Below are 15860 nucleotides of genomic sequence, written 5' to 3'. Positions count from 1 at the left end.
TTTTCACTTTGGGCTCTTCACAAACAAAGGCATGCAGACCCAGCAGAAGCAAGCTGAGAATTGGGAATTGGTGCAGTTCTGTCAAGTACCAAGAAAGGGCTCATCCACACTTAACCTTTGCTGCACACTTTTCTAGGCAAAGGTCCAGAGGCTTTCCAAGTCCGTGTCCAATCTGTCTGTCTGTCTGTCTGTCTGTCTGTCTATTTATTTATTTATTTTGTTTGTTTGATTCAGTGGTAACATGTCTATTTTCCCAGGGAAAGTGCCAGGACAAACAAACAAGCAAAATAATGGAGCAATCCATTGAAAACCTGATTGCGGTAAAATGTGGGTTTACCCAGTGAAAGCTCTGGTACAAAAGCAAAAAAACACTGGGACGCAGACCTGGAATTCCCAGACCTGTGCCTAGAAACACGGCACAAAAGGAAGTGTGAATGAGCCCAAAGTGTCCTTGATGCTTCTTATTCTTTAGGAATTTCCCTTGATCACTGGATAAGAGCACCAGAGAAGATAAAATCCAATCATGTCAATTTCTCTGTTGCTTTCCCCTTAAGTGTCATTTATTTCTATCTCCAACTCCTACTCCTTGTCCACTCAGCAAGGTTGGTCGTTTCAGAAGTCAAACATGGCTGCAGGCATTTGAAGCTCAAGTGTTAACAGCCTAGCACTTTCAATTTGTAATAAAATGTTGTGTTAAATCTAACACCACATTTTTATTGGAGGTGCAGAATGGGGCAACTTGGTGGAGGAGAGACTTGAACCCAAACCTCCCAGACCTGAACCGAAATCACTGGGTCGCAGGGGCTCTCTTATGAACATTTAAGTCTGATATTGGTATTTGGCCATCGTGAATGGGTTTCTGAATCTTCCACTTCAGTTAATCACCATTTGAAAACGAAGCTAAACATAACTTTGCATGAGCTAGTGCAGCCTTCTGTGTAATAAGCCTAGAGGCTAAATACTGGAAGAGAATCGCCACTGTTCTTCAGACCAATGAGAGAAGCTGACCTAGAAGCTGGACTAGGGATCAGGATCTTCTCTGGCCTATTTCTGTTAAGAGACAGAGGAGCATAGGAAACCGGGGAACCTCAGGCCTAGGGCCAAATGCAGCCCCCCAGGCCTCTCTTTGGCCCTCAGGTCTGCACCCTCCAGGCCACGCCTCCTCTTCCAGGACACACTCCTCACTGGATATACTTTGCACCCTCTTTTATTGTTTTTGCCTGGCTGGAATGTGTTCTTGGACTCTTATAATGCCTCTTACTTGCCTTGCAGAAGGCTGTGTGAGTGTGTGTAGAAACTCGCCTACTGTGTAGAGTTGACATTTTTATTAGTTGTTCCGCCCACTTTTGCCTTTGGCCCCTCCCACAGTTGGTAAATGGTCACTAAAAGGGAATGTGGTCCTTGGCCTGAAAAGGGTTCTCTACCTAAAACAATATTGCCTACACTGACTGGCCATTACTCTTCAGGGAAGGGAACTTAGCAGCCCTAGCTGGAGAGTTTGCACAGATTGAATCTGGGACCTTAGCAGATGCTCAGCCACTGAGATACAGCTTCTTTGCCAGTCCCAGTGCCACTCTCACCTAAGGTTAGAGCTTGGTCGTGATATGCACAGGCTGGTATGCATCCCTTGGGTCTCTGGTTCAAGAACTACTGAGGTTTCAGATCCTGTGTTTACCAAGATGGTGTTCAGATTCTAATTTCAGAGCTATGCTGCAGTTGTTGCAGCATAACTAGCATTTTCTTTGAAGCAAGAGCAGCTAGTTCAGCTGCCTCACCATCCTAGAAAAGCGTCATTTTGAAAGAGGTGACCAGCACGAACTTGCAAGTGGACAGTCACATCTGATAAATTCTGGTTGAATGGTTTGTGTTTGGCATCAGATCGATAGGCCAAGAGATGGAATAGACAGGGATAATTGATCTGTGTTTTCACAAAAGCTCTTCCTCCCACCCCATCCGCCCTCACAGATCAATCTGCAAATTCAAGAATGAACCTTTTAAATAGCTGGATCGCAGGATTTAAATGTGGGTGAGACCAGGTCTCCATTAAAAACCGTGTGTGTGTGTGTGTGTGTGTGTGTGTGTGCATGCGCGTGCACACATATTTGATACTGTCAGCAGTCAAGAATCAACCAACATGAAGGTGATGCACTTGGAAAATAAAATATACAGTGCATTGTTCCCAAAGGCTGGTAACTCGGGTTTGTTTTTGAGCAGAGATGAATTAACCATTTCCTAAAAGGATTGGACATAAAATTGGAAGTCCTAGGTTCAAAACTGGATGGTCCTGGGCAAGTGTCTTATCCTTAAATAAAAATGCCACACCTCATGGCTGTCTGTCCTTCCATTGGATGGTGTGTGGGCTACACTTCAGGGCACCCCAGCCACTGTTTCGCCTCACCATCTCATTTCCCATGTGTGTTCATCTGATGCTTCCACCTGGCCACACACAGCCAGGCACTGGTAGCCTAGCATGGGGCAGGCTTGACCTATCTAACAGCTGGATTCAGCCACCTGCCCTGCCTGCACATCTGAGACCCAGTGTTACTAACGTGTATACTTAGCTATGAAATGTCAGGCTTGTGGCATTCCACACATTACTCTAAAGTCACACCAATCTGAAAATGTTCAGAACTTGAAGTATGCCACAGTAGTTGTATATGTACCATACACAGCTTCCCTCAAATAACCCTGGAAATTGTAGTTTGTTAAGGGTTCTGGGAAATTGTAGCTCTGGGGGTAAACTACAGATCCCACCATTCTTTGTCAGGTGGTGAGGGGTGTGTGTGTGTGTGTGTGTGTGTGTGTGTGTGTGTGTGCTTTAAATGTATGGTGTGTACAGAGCCCTGGACTCAGATCCCTGTTGCACTGTAAAACTCACTGGGTGACCCAGTTGCACACTCCTCATATAACCTTCCTCTTAGGTTGTTGAGAAGGCAATAAGAGGAAAACCATGTGTACCACTGAGAGTTCCTTGTGGGGAGTAAAGTGTTTGTGTGAAAGAGAAGGAGGGAGGGAGAGTTATTCCCTGTATATGATGTGAGGAGAGAAACCTGCAACCCTTTCTCAAGGCTGATGTATGCTGCTTTCTTGCACTTCCTTTCCATTTCCCTTTTTCTAATGGTGCTTTTTACTTATCCCTGAAGTAGATGTTCTACCTGGAAGCTGTGTATGCGTGCGTGCGGGTGTGTTGCAAGAAGCTGATATTTATTCAGAAAGCAAAACTGAATTGTCATGCAGGATCAGGCTTGAGGAGCAAATCTTTGAAAGGAACAATTTGACTGCAATTGCTTTGACATTTCACTGATCCAAAGCTGGATTATTATAGATCACAACTAGCTGCAGGTAAAGGGTTATCTGAAAGACTCCCATTTACAAATCAGCGGATGCCCAGGAAAGAAAGAAAGCTACGCAGGCCTGCCTTCTACACCATACTGTCCCAAATGTCTTTGCTTTGAAATACCCCATTGTCTCCTGCCTATCCATAACGTACCCCTCCATTATTTGAACGAAATGAATATCCGAGTTCTTCAAACGAGACACAAAGCAGAGGGAACAGGAAGCATTCAGCAATCATGTTTCCTGCCTTCTCCTGCCAACACCCTTCTTGTAACGTTCAAACACTCAGTTGCTGGCACTGCTGGCCCAGTCCCCCACCTATGAATTTACATACGTTAGGGAAGTCATGTAAAGCTCTTTCACTTTTTAAAATGGCTGTATTGGATGTAGGGAACCTTTGACCCCTGGAGGTTGCTGAACAACAGCTCCCATCATCCCTAGCCATTGTCCCATTGGCAAAATCTGGAGAGCACCATTTTGGAAGCCCCACCCTTTCCTTTGCATGTGGGAAGGCCTCGTCCGCTGAGTAAAGTTCACAGCAGGGCTAGTAAGCAGGTAACTCTAGGGTTAGTATATAGGTAGTTTACAACTTACAGTTCTTTAACATGCACACATTCAGCTTTACACACTTGGCAAAAAAAATTAAAATTAAAAAGGGAGTGCGCGTCTGGGAAAAAAGACTTTGGCAATCCCCAGAACGTAACCCCACTGTAAATTGAGAGTCACCTGTACTTTCCTCATGTGACTTCATCATTTTGAATCTTTTTAAGAACCCCTCAGGGATAGCCAACATGGTGCCCTCCAGATATTGATGAACTACAACTCTCATCAGCCCCAGCAAGCATGGCTAGGGGCCTGGGTTGATGGGAGTTTTAGTTCAGCAGCACCTGGAGGGACAAAGGTTCCCCACCACTGTGCTACATGATATGTGGCAGTTCACACATGGCCCTGGCATGTCAGTTTCACACACAGGAGTGGTTTATGGCATAGGGGCAGACTGTGGATGTGCATATTCTCTCCCATTTCACATAGCCTCTTAAGTGTGATCAGAGGTCTGTCTGCAAAAAAACCCTTACATGGAAAGCCCCTCCACTCCCGTTTTGCCAACCTATGGATTGTGTGAGTGGGATCCTGCTTGGGAACCGACCTGCCCAGGCCCCAGTTTTCATTTGAAGCATAATGTGGATGGGGCTGAGCAAGTCCAAGGCTCACTTCTGCACCCCTTCAGTGTGTGCTGCAGCCATGTGTGATTTCTTCTCTAAGAGCACTGCTAGATATAGCACTGCTGGCAAAGGCCCTGCATTTCCATCTCTCCTTCCCCCATGCTAGCATCTCACTGCTAGGCACCATTATGTTCCCCCCACCCCTTTAAGCAGCTAATGGAAGTGGGCAGCGACACGCTCAGTGCTATGATGTCATGCAGTGAGATTTACTGGAGGAGAAGTTGCAAGGAAACTCAGGGCTTCTGTTTTGGCCAGCAGCCTCACGCTCTGTATCAGCTTCAAGTTCCATCCTGAGGAATGTGTTTTTGCTTACTTTGTGTCACTGGTCAGTCTTACAGTCTTACCATCTGGTTAGCATATAACCTGAAACCTTCCCACATTGTTTTCCACAGAATGGCGAAGCTTCCTTGTTTGAAGTGAACATCCGCTACGTCGGAGGGCTTCTGGCTGCATATTACCTAACTGGAGAAGAGGTTTGTTCCACATCGTTTAATACATGGAGCGTCTGAGAGAGCTGCATTCGTACACCCACCCACCCACCAACATCCACACAACACACACAATTGCCCCCAGAGAACCCTAACCACCAAACCCTTCGAAGCAGTCCCCTGTGTCTCAGCAAGCTAAAAATCTGACTCCTTTATAAATATTGGAATGCTGATGATGGCTGTTAATTAAGTCTTGCATAATTACTTTGCCTGGCTCATCTGTATAGATATTTTCTCCCGTGGACAATTTTTCCTAAATAGCTCTTTGGTTTGGTACATTGGTCCCTGCTGAAATGCTGTTTGCCGTGATCTTGGCCTTGCGTTCAGAACTTGTTAATTTCCTGATGTTCGAGAGAAGAACTTTCATAGGTCCCTCGGGGTCACGTTAAATGCTGCAGTGGGGTAAGTGTCATTTTTAGTGGTGGCTGTTTTCCGCTATATCGCCGTAAAAGCAGCCATGAGTGTCAAGGCAGCTTGACAAGGCCTTCAGCTCTGTTTTTTGCCTTCCAAGGCATCCTGCACCATTTTGCGGAAGCCCCGCCAACTGCAAGGCCCCCACCCCCACGTTTTGTAACCACCACCAAAACTCAGTCCAAAGACAGAAAGTCCCATTAGGGTTTTCATTTATCAGATGAGTAAATACTTACCTTCAGAACTTTTAGTCAGAAGATAGAGCAGTCTTGTAAATAATAAGCCAACGAAAGTTACCAACTTACCGAAAAACAAAAGACTAGTCTGCTAAGAGGGTGCATTCCTATGCCAGCTGCAGTGGAAGAGAACCCACCCTCTTCTACAGCCGGCATGGAAACGCCAGCCACTCGCTGTCTTAGCAAGCTATTTAAAAAACAGAATTTTTTTTTTGGGGGGGGGATGGAAACCTCCCTTCGTACAGTATGCTGTGTGTGTTTGAGCTTGTTCCTCCATGCAACCGGTGTCATGTGTTAGCGTACATCGCAGAATCCTACGCAGGGATTCTACCATCCATATGCTAGTCCTCTGTGCACTGAAGAGGGAGAGGGTGGCAATGGCAGAAGCTGCCCAGGGTATCTTTGGCAGGAAAAGGCAGGCTATAAATTTGCTAAACTACATAAAAATAAATAAGCTGTCTTTGAGGCAACTTATCCTCATGACTGATTTTCTCATTCTCCCTTTTGAAAACCAGCATCTTAGCACATGAAGCTGTGGCCTTGGATTTGAGAGGGCTGGTTAGAAATCCTAGCTTGCTTGTGGATTTCAGTCCTTGTACTTGCAAAAAGCACACAGACCCCGCCCCCGCCCCTGGACTGATGCTATGCAAGGACGGGAAAGGCACAATAATTCACTGCTGAGGACAGGATTTGGTACCTTGAAAATTCCAGCTTTCATTTGAGAGGGGTTCTGGCCCGTACGACTGCAAATGTAGTCTTGCAAGTGTGTGAGCAACATCTGGTGATGCGGCATAAGCCAGAGAGGGACTCCTGTCTGTGAGATTTCCAAGGATCAGGAGGTAGGGCTTTGGTGTCCCTCCATACTTCTAGCACAGGAATATAGGAAGGTGCCTTATACTGAGTCAGGCCACTGGTCCAAATGGCTCAGCAGGGTCTACACTGACTGGCAGCACCTCTCCAGGATTCCAGACAGTGTTCTCCCCCTTCCCTACCTGGAGATGCTGGGGATTGAACCCGGGACTTCTGCATGCAAGGCTGGTGCTCTACCACTAAGCTACAGCTCACCCTATTCTACAGAAACAGAACGAATGATGCTACCTCTCCATTCCTGGTTCCCTGCCCCAAAACTTAATCTTCACACCTTGAAAATATGTATTTGCATACAGATCTGGAGGGAGTCATGCTGCCTATTCAAGCCCTGAGGAACTGGGCCATCCCTGATGACCCAAAATCCCAGATCTGGTTTGGAGAGGAAGTTTGCTTTTAACTGACAGGCTTTGAATGGGCAAGGTATGAACCTAGGGCAGGGGGAAGAGAGGGCCTTAGTGATACCCCTGCAGCCAATGGTGTGTCCCTCCAAAGATGTTTCTTCCCTTTTGAGTGAATGCCATCTGCTTTCCAAAGGTGATGCAGCCTCCAGCCTCAACAAAGATTAATCTTCCTTGCCAAAATGAATTTTGCTGAGCGATAAAATTCCACTGCAGTACGCTTTCTCCTTGTTTTCCCGCTGCTCCCAAGTACAAGCAGAGGCTGTTTGCATCATATATTTCTGACGGTGGGCATGGAGGGATTGCGCAAAATGCCCAAGGCAGAGGCTGGAGCATTCGGCAAGCTCCCTGTCCACAGATCTGGCTGGGGGCTTTGCATATCTGAGCAAGAGAGTTAAATGGAAGGGCCAAAAATGGAAGGAGTTGTGTGCAAATGTTCTAGCATTTTGCTACTTAAAAAAAAAAGAATCCTAGTGTGTTTTGAGCTGTGGAGCTGTTTATTTTAGTAGCTCAGCCTTTGCCAACCTGATGTCTCCTTAATGGTTTCAGCTGCAACCCCCCTAGACACCTGGTTGACGAAGGCTGCCCTAGCTCTTGCAAGTATGTCATTTGTGGCAGTTTCCACTCTCTCTTCCATTTCTGATGAAATTCTGTGACATACCTGGCTTAGGTACATCCAGGTCATTTTTCTTTCCACCTCTTCTCTCTTTCTGGACCAGATCTTTGCCATCTAAATGAAAGGCCCCCAAATATATAGGAAACAGTGTGGACTATAGCCTCCAGAGATTTCCTGCTGTCTTAGAACCATCAGCTGCAGCTTGGACTCACTTAGGGGGGCTTGAAGGAAAAAGCTTGTGCACGATCCCCTAAGCAACTTAATAGGTTTCCTGTTGTCATGACTAATCTATTGAGCACTGGTAGTAATTGTTCCTCAAAAGAATTGGCAGGCCCAGATTGGGGAAACTTAATTTGCCAAGTTAAAAAAAAGAAAAAAGAACCCTGGAAATGAACTAGAACAGACAGTAAACTGTTAAAAACAGGAACAAGGAAGATATTAACTGTGGACTTGAAGTTCTAGATCCTGATGTTCATTGTGTAGTAATGAACTGTGAGCAAAAAGGCTGTGTGATGTGGGTATATTTACACTACATTAGGAGCTGTTGTGGTTGTGCTTCAAGTTTCAGACTCCTTGTGGCTTCTGTTTCCTGAAATCATTTTTGTCCCTTGGCGTGAACATCTCAGACATGCAGTGCCCATCCTGCTCCACCCACCCTTCCAGCCAAAAAAACCAAAAACAAAACCAAAGATTACACTTCTCAAAGTAGAGTGAAGGCACGCCTGCCAAGGCATTAGCATAAGAATATGTGGAGAGAAGCCATAAGCCAGCTTCTCCGAGTGAGTTGGCAGTAGATCAGGTGGCAGGATTTGAAGCTGAAACCTTTGACTTATTGGTTAGTCTTTACTCAGCTGGTTAAAGGAGCAGTGGCTTGTGGGGAGGAGGGGGGAGAGATGAGCTGTGCCACACGAGGAGATGCCACGTTTTTCATGCCAGATGTAAGGACGCATTCACGTAATCCTCTTCATTTTCCATTTCCTCAGATAACACAGGGCTCGCCTGTAAATTACATGGATGGTGGGCGGGGGGAGAAATGGGGAGAATGCAAATGCGGAGTCTGATAGTAGGTATCTTATTGCAAATGAATTACTTGTGCTGAGTCCCAAGACTGCAGACGAGCTGAGGTCCTCTCAGCTCTCCCAACCCCTTGTTGTTTATTTGAATGTACACCACACATTCTTGGCCAAAGAATTCTACAAATGTCCAAAGTGGATCATTTCATAGGTTATTGCTTAGTATCCTAAATTGGCAACTCCTGACATGCTTAGGCTGCAGACCGGCAACAGGTTTAAAGGCTGCTGAAGGTGGTATGAAAGAGGCATCCTTATTGGTGGTGTTTATACCAGTTTCTTTTGTATGCTATTGCATCTGGTCAAAGAGAGCTTTGCAGGCTTACCGGGGTTTGTAGTGGGCTGAGTGTGCACCTTATAGACAACAGTGCCTCTTTCCTATCATCCTAAATGCTCTGCAAAAATGATGCCTGTCTCCAGCTGTAGAAGATCAATTTCCAGGGTGAATCTTTCCTCACCTCCTCAAGTCATTCACAGGTGACTGGTTCAGGTGCAGTCACTTCATCTCCCTTTGCATTGCGGCTGCTGTTTCGAATCATGAATTCATTTGCGTCCTGGTTTGCTTTGGCGGGATTTGGGGTTGGTGTGAAGCTGCCATCCCAACCTGATGCACCAGCTGATGGTTGAAATAGTTCATTACATTTGCATGGGGGGCGGGGAGAGATAGCCCCTGTGGCCAATGCACACAAACACATTGCATTTGATCCTGGCAGAAAAAATAAAGTCTGTGTGGATTGAAACCCCAGCCTGCCTCTCTGTGAAGTGCCTCTTACAAACTAAACATACGGAGATTTCTATTTGGAAACACAACACAATTTGCATTCCTGCACAGTTCTTATTTTCCTTATCTGCTTTCTCACGATGTCTTTCTTCTCTTTCTCTCTCTTTCAAACAGGTCTTCAAAAGCAAAGCCCTAGAACTTGGAGAGAAACTTCTGCCAGCCTTTAACACACCTACGGGCATCCCACGGGGAGTCATAAACCTGGGCAGGCAAGGCACATATTGTTCATCTGTTGTCTTCAATAAATTCAGATGTTGCATCTGGTACGAGAGCAGGCAAGCCCAGCTAGAGGGTAGGCTAAAAGTCTAGCATCCCGTTTCCACCGGCCAGGTACCTCTGGGAAGCTCACAAGCAGAGCATGATGGTGGTAGGCTTCCCCTAGTGCCAACATGTTGCCGTCCAGATGTTTTGGACTACTTCTCCCATTGTCCTTGATCACTGGGCATGCTAACTGGGCAATGCCTCCGCTCCTCAGGCCACACCCCTCACTGGCTCTGCTTTGCACCCCAAATGTTTTTGTCTGGCTGGAATATGTCTTTGCTCTTCGATGTGGAGGATAGAGAGAGGAATATGTCTGCAGAAACTAGCCTACTGTACAAAGGCAATATTTACATTATTTGCTGTGCCCACTGCTGCCTCTAGCCCCACCTACTATTGACATGTGGCCCCTGGAAGGTTGCCCAGAAAGGAATGTGGCCCTCAGGCTGGAAAAAAGTTCTATACCCGTGCCCTAGGCAAACCGGAACTGGCCTAAACTGAAGCATTTGCTACTTCAAATCTTTGATTGTATACGCATGAGACATACCTCCTCTCAGCTCCATCTTTTTATGTCCTAGAGTTAGGGGCTGGGTAGAGGAAAGAAAACCCTCCCTCTCCACTTTCTCCACACCAGATCTCGCTTTTAAAGCATTGCTGCCATCCCTGCAGCTCCCTTACGGTGGATAGCTCAGTTGGTAGAGCACGAGACTCTTAATCCCAGGGTTGTGGGTTCAAACCCCATGTTGGGTGAAAGATTCCTGCATTTCAAGGGGTTGGACTAGATGACCCTCATGGTCCCTTCCAACTCCACGATTCTTATGATCCAATGAAATAGCTTTCAGGTAGGCTCACTCCCCACCCCCACCCTGCCCTGGCCAGCATGCCCACCCTCAGATAGAGTCTGGCTTGCTTAAAGAGGCTTCCTCATTCCCTTGCACCCACATACAGCAGCTGACTGGGAGTTTCACCCTAAGACAGGGAGAGGAACTATGCCTGAGTGTGGGGGATGGCATCTTCTAAAACGAAGAGTGGGCAACATCCTATGCATAGTGATGCATAGGCTTTTGGAAGAATGGAGCCTGAACCCCACGGACAAGGGTACAGCCAGGGCACAGCCTCTGGTCAAAAGACCAACAGCTGCTGGGATCATGTGCCCCGCTCCTCCCTCCCCACAAGAACTGCATCACAATGGCCAGCTGCTCTGAGCACAGCTATTTTGGGACTGCTGATGGAACATTTCAAGAAAAGCTGGATTTTTCTTTGTTTGTTACCCTGCCTCTTTATTTTTTATATGTAAAAAGTGCAACATGGTAAATATTAACGGTAAATTTATGTACAGTATATGTGAAAGGTGCCTTGAGGCTTAGGGACAACCCAATCTGAGAGTCTCCGCTTTCAAAGTCAGTTTCTGTCTCTCATGGTGGCAGACAGAAACAACTTTTTGAAAATGTGATCTAATGATTGGGAGGAGAGGGGAAATAAGAAGAGAGGCAGAGCAGAAGAAATAACTGATTCAGTGGCACAAACCATCTCATATTCCTGGATTGCTTGCAGGGAGGGGGGTGTTTAGCCACAGCCCCTCTATTTTTTGTGTGGCAGAAGGGCATCATCTTACATCAAGGCCTTTGCACACTTTTGTCATAATTTTACTTCAGTCTTTCAAGTTGTAAGATCTTTCTATAATTCTCCAGCCACACAAACACCTCTGGGCATGCCAAGATTTTCTTCACCTTGTGAAACTAGTCTAACCTATTGAAAAGCTCTCAGGTGTCAGGTCTGGGAAGGGTTCAGAGGCTTTGGAGAGCTGTAGCCAAGAGGGAGTTGCAGATGAACCCAGTGGCCTAACTCTGTACAGGATGTGGTTGTGTTTTTCCCCTCACATTGTGCCTGTACTGCAATGGGTTACAGTCGGTTCAGGATGCTATTCTCATAAAGTCCTGTCTGTTTTTTTCTATTTCTTTTTAATCCGGCTGAATCAGCATTGAGGTGAATTTTGAAGTGCAGAAGTTCATCTCGATAGCCCCCATAGCTAATCGCGCGCGCGCACACACACACACACGCACACACACACACACACACACACACACAAATACAAATAAATAAATAAATAGGATCTTATGCTATGTGGTGCTGCTCTTTGTCTGTGTATACCAGCACAAATACAGCACATACAACAGCACTACATAACAGAATGCCCAGTATATTAGGATTAGCGATGACAGCAATCCTATGCATAAATTCCAGGAAGTAAACTTGGTTGAACTCAGTGCTGCTTACTTACGACTTCACAGGTTCAACACTAGGCTTTCACAAAAGTTATTCAGGCAGCTGTAATGTAACCTTTAGCTTTTGATTAGAAACGTAAACAATCCTGCAATGAAGTGTTATGATTTAAACTGCTAGTGTGAAAGAGGAACCCGCATCAAAGAAAAAGAATTACCTCGCCTTTGCTTGGTTATTTCCCCCATTTTCTAACTTTCTCCATGCTAATTTGTCACAAACACATTTGTAAGCCTTGCTAGAGCAACGAGGGCCTGTCAATTGCCCTGTCACTCCAGTACATGGCATTGATGCTTCTGCTCTGAAGAAATTAGCATGGAGCTGCGCTTCCCCTCTGTCCCTTTCCACTAAACTCAATACCACCAGCTAGGCTTTTTGCCCCAAATGCCACATGTGTGGCACTTGAGAAAATGATACTGCTGGTCTAGAATCCTCCAGGCATCTCACCGGAAACCTTGGCTAACAGTGAACAAATGAAAATGTTTGGGGGTTTCTTGAGGCTTTACAGACTCTGAAAGAGCAGTGTGCTGCGATGGGAGGGTATGGAGGAGGCAGGGGAGCTGAATGACCATATGTGAGAACATAATCCCAAAGGGGTGAGAGAAAAGGGCATGATGGTGACAATTATCAAAGACATCTGACTGGGACGGAAGGAAGAAATCTGCACAGACCCTCCCCCTGTTAACCAAGAAGAAGTAAAAGGCCATACAGGTTTTCTGTCCTCTCTCCAAACCTCCTTTCAGTTTTTTGCAACTTGAAGCAATTTTCTGTAACTTGTGTCTGTGGAGAAGTAAAGTCCCACTGAGTTCAGCGGGGCTTATTTCCAGGTAAGTGAGTTTAGCATTATTGCAGCCCCTGGCACATACCTTATGCCTGTTGCTAGAGGCAAACAGACCTGGATTTATGACCCAACAAATTTCTTATAACTTGACCCTATTAATCTTGCTTTAGTGACAGCGGTACAGAGGATGAATTGCTAGGCAACCACCATCCGAAATGCTTAAAAAATAACAAAAATGTTGAACCCAACGTTTGTGTGTTTAATGAATTTTTATTTTTCTCAAGTATGTACAGTAACTAGGAAGCGTATATAAAGCAAAATTAAAAGATGCAGGCCTTGCCCTCAAGCTTGCAGTCATGAGACCACACACACACATAAGGGCATAAGAAGAGCCTGCTGGATCAGGCCAAAGGCCTATCTAAGTCCAGCATCCTGTTCTCACAGTGGCCAACCAGGTGCCTCCATGGGAAGCCCACAAGCAGGCCTGTGAGAAGCCCGTGCGCAGAGGATGAAAGCAACAGATCTTCCCCATTTTTTTGCCTCCCAGCAACTGGTATTCAGAGGTATCTGCCTCTGAACATAGACGTCTCCTTCAGCTAATAGCTGTTGAAAGATGCATCCTTTGTGAATCTGTCTAATTTCATGATGCCTTTTGAAGGTAGTTTGGGTTCAACTTCTGTTGGAGGTGTAACTGCCCGTGGAAAATATCTTGCCACACACCCATCCTATTATCTAAACACAAGGCAGATCCACACTGTACATTTAAAGCACACTCAATGCACATTTAAAGCACATGACTTTTCCCAGAGAATCCTGGGAACTGTAGTTGGTTAAGAGTGCTGGTAATTGTAGCTGTGTGAGGCGGAAACTGCAGTTCCCAGGATTGGGGGGCAGGTTACGTGCTTTAAATGTGAGTTGCGTATGCTTTAAATGTATGGTGTGGATCTGTCCGCAGTTGACATCTCGCCAAGAGAGCATTTGTCTACAAACCTCGAACCAGCGATCCTAGTGCCTGCTGCACAAGCCTTTCAGCGCCATCTGCTGTCTCCCCCCAGTTGGAGCAATATTAACTCCTCCTTTTTTTAATTAAAATAACAAACAAAACCAAGAGAAGGGAGCATTGCGCAGCAATCTGCCACCCATGACCATGCTATTCAAGAGATTGTAAAATCAGGCCTGCATCTCTCCTGAAATGAAAACTACTGAAACCCTCCCAAGCCAGCAGCTGCAGAGGCTATTTTCAGATCAAACCCTGAAAGATATGGGTTGCCGTGCAGGAGGCAGAGATGATTAAAAAGAAAAAGAAAGACTGTAATCAAGAATGTTGTGTTATGAGATTGAAGCAGATAAGTGAGAAAGTTTCTGCCTTTGGTGAGCAAGTTCTTAACACTGTAGTGGCTCTCTACAGAGTTCTCAAGGGCTGGGGCTGCATGTGGCATTTTTGGTTTAAGACCAGAAGCAGTGCTTTTGTTGCTTCAGGCTTTGAGTTTTGTGCTCTGGATTATCCCAGTCACCTGTGACCGGTGCTGCCAATGGTGTTGTTTGCACTCTGCGTGAATGTGGGGAAATGTACACTGTCCTCAGGCTTGCACAGCCTGTGACATTCAGGCTAAATACAGCTTGCTAACCTTGTCCGAGAACTCACTCACTAGTACAGTCTTATCCAACTTGGTGCCTTCCAGATTTTTAGGACAAAACTCCCAACATGCTGGGTTGTACTCTAAAACATTGGGGGCGGGGAGCAGTTTGCGAAAGACTGCCTTTGAGCCTTGAGAGCCAAAATAATCAAAGGAATGGAGAAACTCCTTTATGAAGAAAGGTTATAACATTTGGGGCTTTTTAGTTTAGAGAATGTGCAAGTAAGAGGAAGATGTGATAGAGGTGTGTAAAATTAAGAATGGTGTGGGAAAAATGGATGGAGAACAAGTTTTCTCCCTCTCTCTTAAGAGTGGAATTTAGGGACATCTAATGATTGGGGGATTCAGAGCAGACATAGAACTTACCCACACTTACCTTTTGCCCTGCTTTTTCCAGGCAAAGGTCTGTGCTTTAAAACGCCATGTCAGAGCACCCCTTTTTTCTTTTTTGCTCCATAAATTTTCCTGCGAAAACCCACTCTTTAAAACTGAATCTATTTGGGCTATTTGTTTGTCCATGGACTGCCATTTGCTCTGATTCAGGATGCTCAGACCACGTCTGCAAAGCGCAGAGGAAAGGTAAGTCTGGATAAACCCAAAAGAAAGTACTTCTTCAAGCAGCCCATAGTTAAACTCTGGAATTTGCTCTCAGACGAAGTTGTGATTGCCACCAACTCGAATGGCTTTAAAAGAGCATTAGACTAATTAATAACACTGGTCAACAACAAATTTGTTGTCTGCATTTTTTCAGTTGATTTAGGACGAATCTGATGTGCTGAATCCAAAAATCACATTGGTTTTGCTCAATCAGGTCAAGTTTTTGAGCTATGGCCACATGTCATTTTTTTACCTTTTTGTTCACATGTACGTTTGTGTGGAGCATTTTAGAAGAAGTTGGTGGGGTAAAATGCCCTGTCGAATAATTGTTTTGATTGGAAATGATTATTTTAATGACAAGAAGTATTCAGGTCCGATAGTTCTGGGTGATTATGTCGAAAAGGGATCAGTTTGAAGTCATAAAACCTCGAAATCTTCCATAAATTGGTGCGGCAAAGCATAAAGTTGGGGGATCAAAACTAAGTTAATGGGGCAGCTGCCCCACGAAGTATCCTGATCTTCAATCAGCACGTCGTCCTGTAGCTCATTGTGATGAAATTCCAGTGCCTATCTTTGGAGAACTTCCTGACGTTCGGAGAACTTAGTGACAAAGATGCCTCCAGTGTTGAAGGACATGAAGAAGAAGAAGTGGTTCTTGAAGATGATGCTCCACATCCATTTTCCCAAAAGGAGTTGAATAATCTAGTTCACGACTTCAGCTTGTCAAAGGACTCTGCCGAACTGTTGGCATCCAGATTGAAGGAAAAAAACCTCCTCTCTGACAGTGCTCGCATCAGCTTCTTCCGCAACAGGCATCAAGAGTACCTCCGTTTTTTCTTGAAAGAGAAGGACTTGGTGTACTGTGCAGATATTGCGCA

General features: G+C 45.5%; 1 protein-coding gene across 1 annotated transcript in view; it reads left to right on the top strand.

Moving 5' to 3' along the window:
- The window catches only part of MAN1C1 (mannosidase alpha class 1C member 1), a 138585-nt gene that overhangs the window by 99606 nt on the left and 23119 nt on the right, over positions 1 to 15860 (top strand). The window contains exons 4-5 of the mRNA XM_079987733.1: positions 4952 to 5032; positions 9544 to 9638. Coding sequence (XP_079843859.1) covers positions 4952 to 5032; positions 9544 to 9638 — 176 coding nt within the window. The remainder of the gene's footprint in view (positions 1 to 4951; positions 5033 to 9543; positions 9639 to 15860) is intronic.

Source organism: Podarcis cretensis, assembly GCF_951804945.1.
Source record: "Podarcis cretensis genome assembly, chromosome: 8".
NCBI classification, from domain to species: Eukaryota; Metazoa; Chordata; class Lepidosauria; order Squamata; family Lacertidae; genus Podarcis; species Podarcis cretensis.
This window is presented reverse-complemented; position numbering and strand designations above follow the sequence as displayed.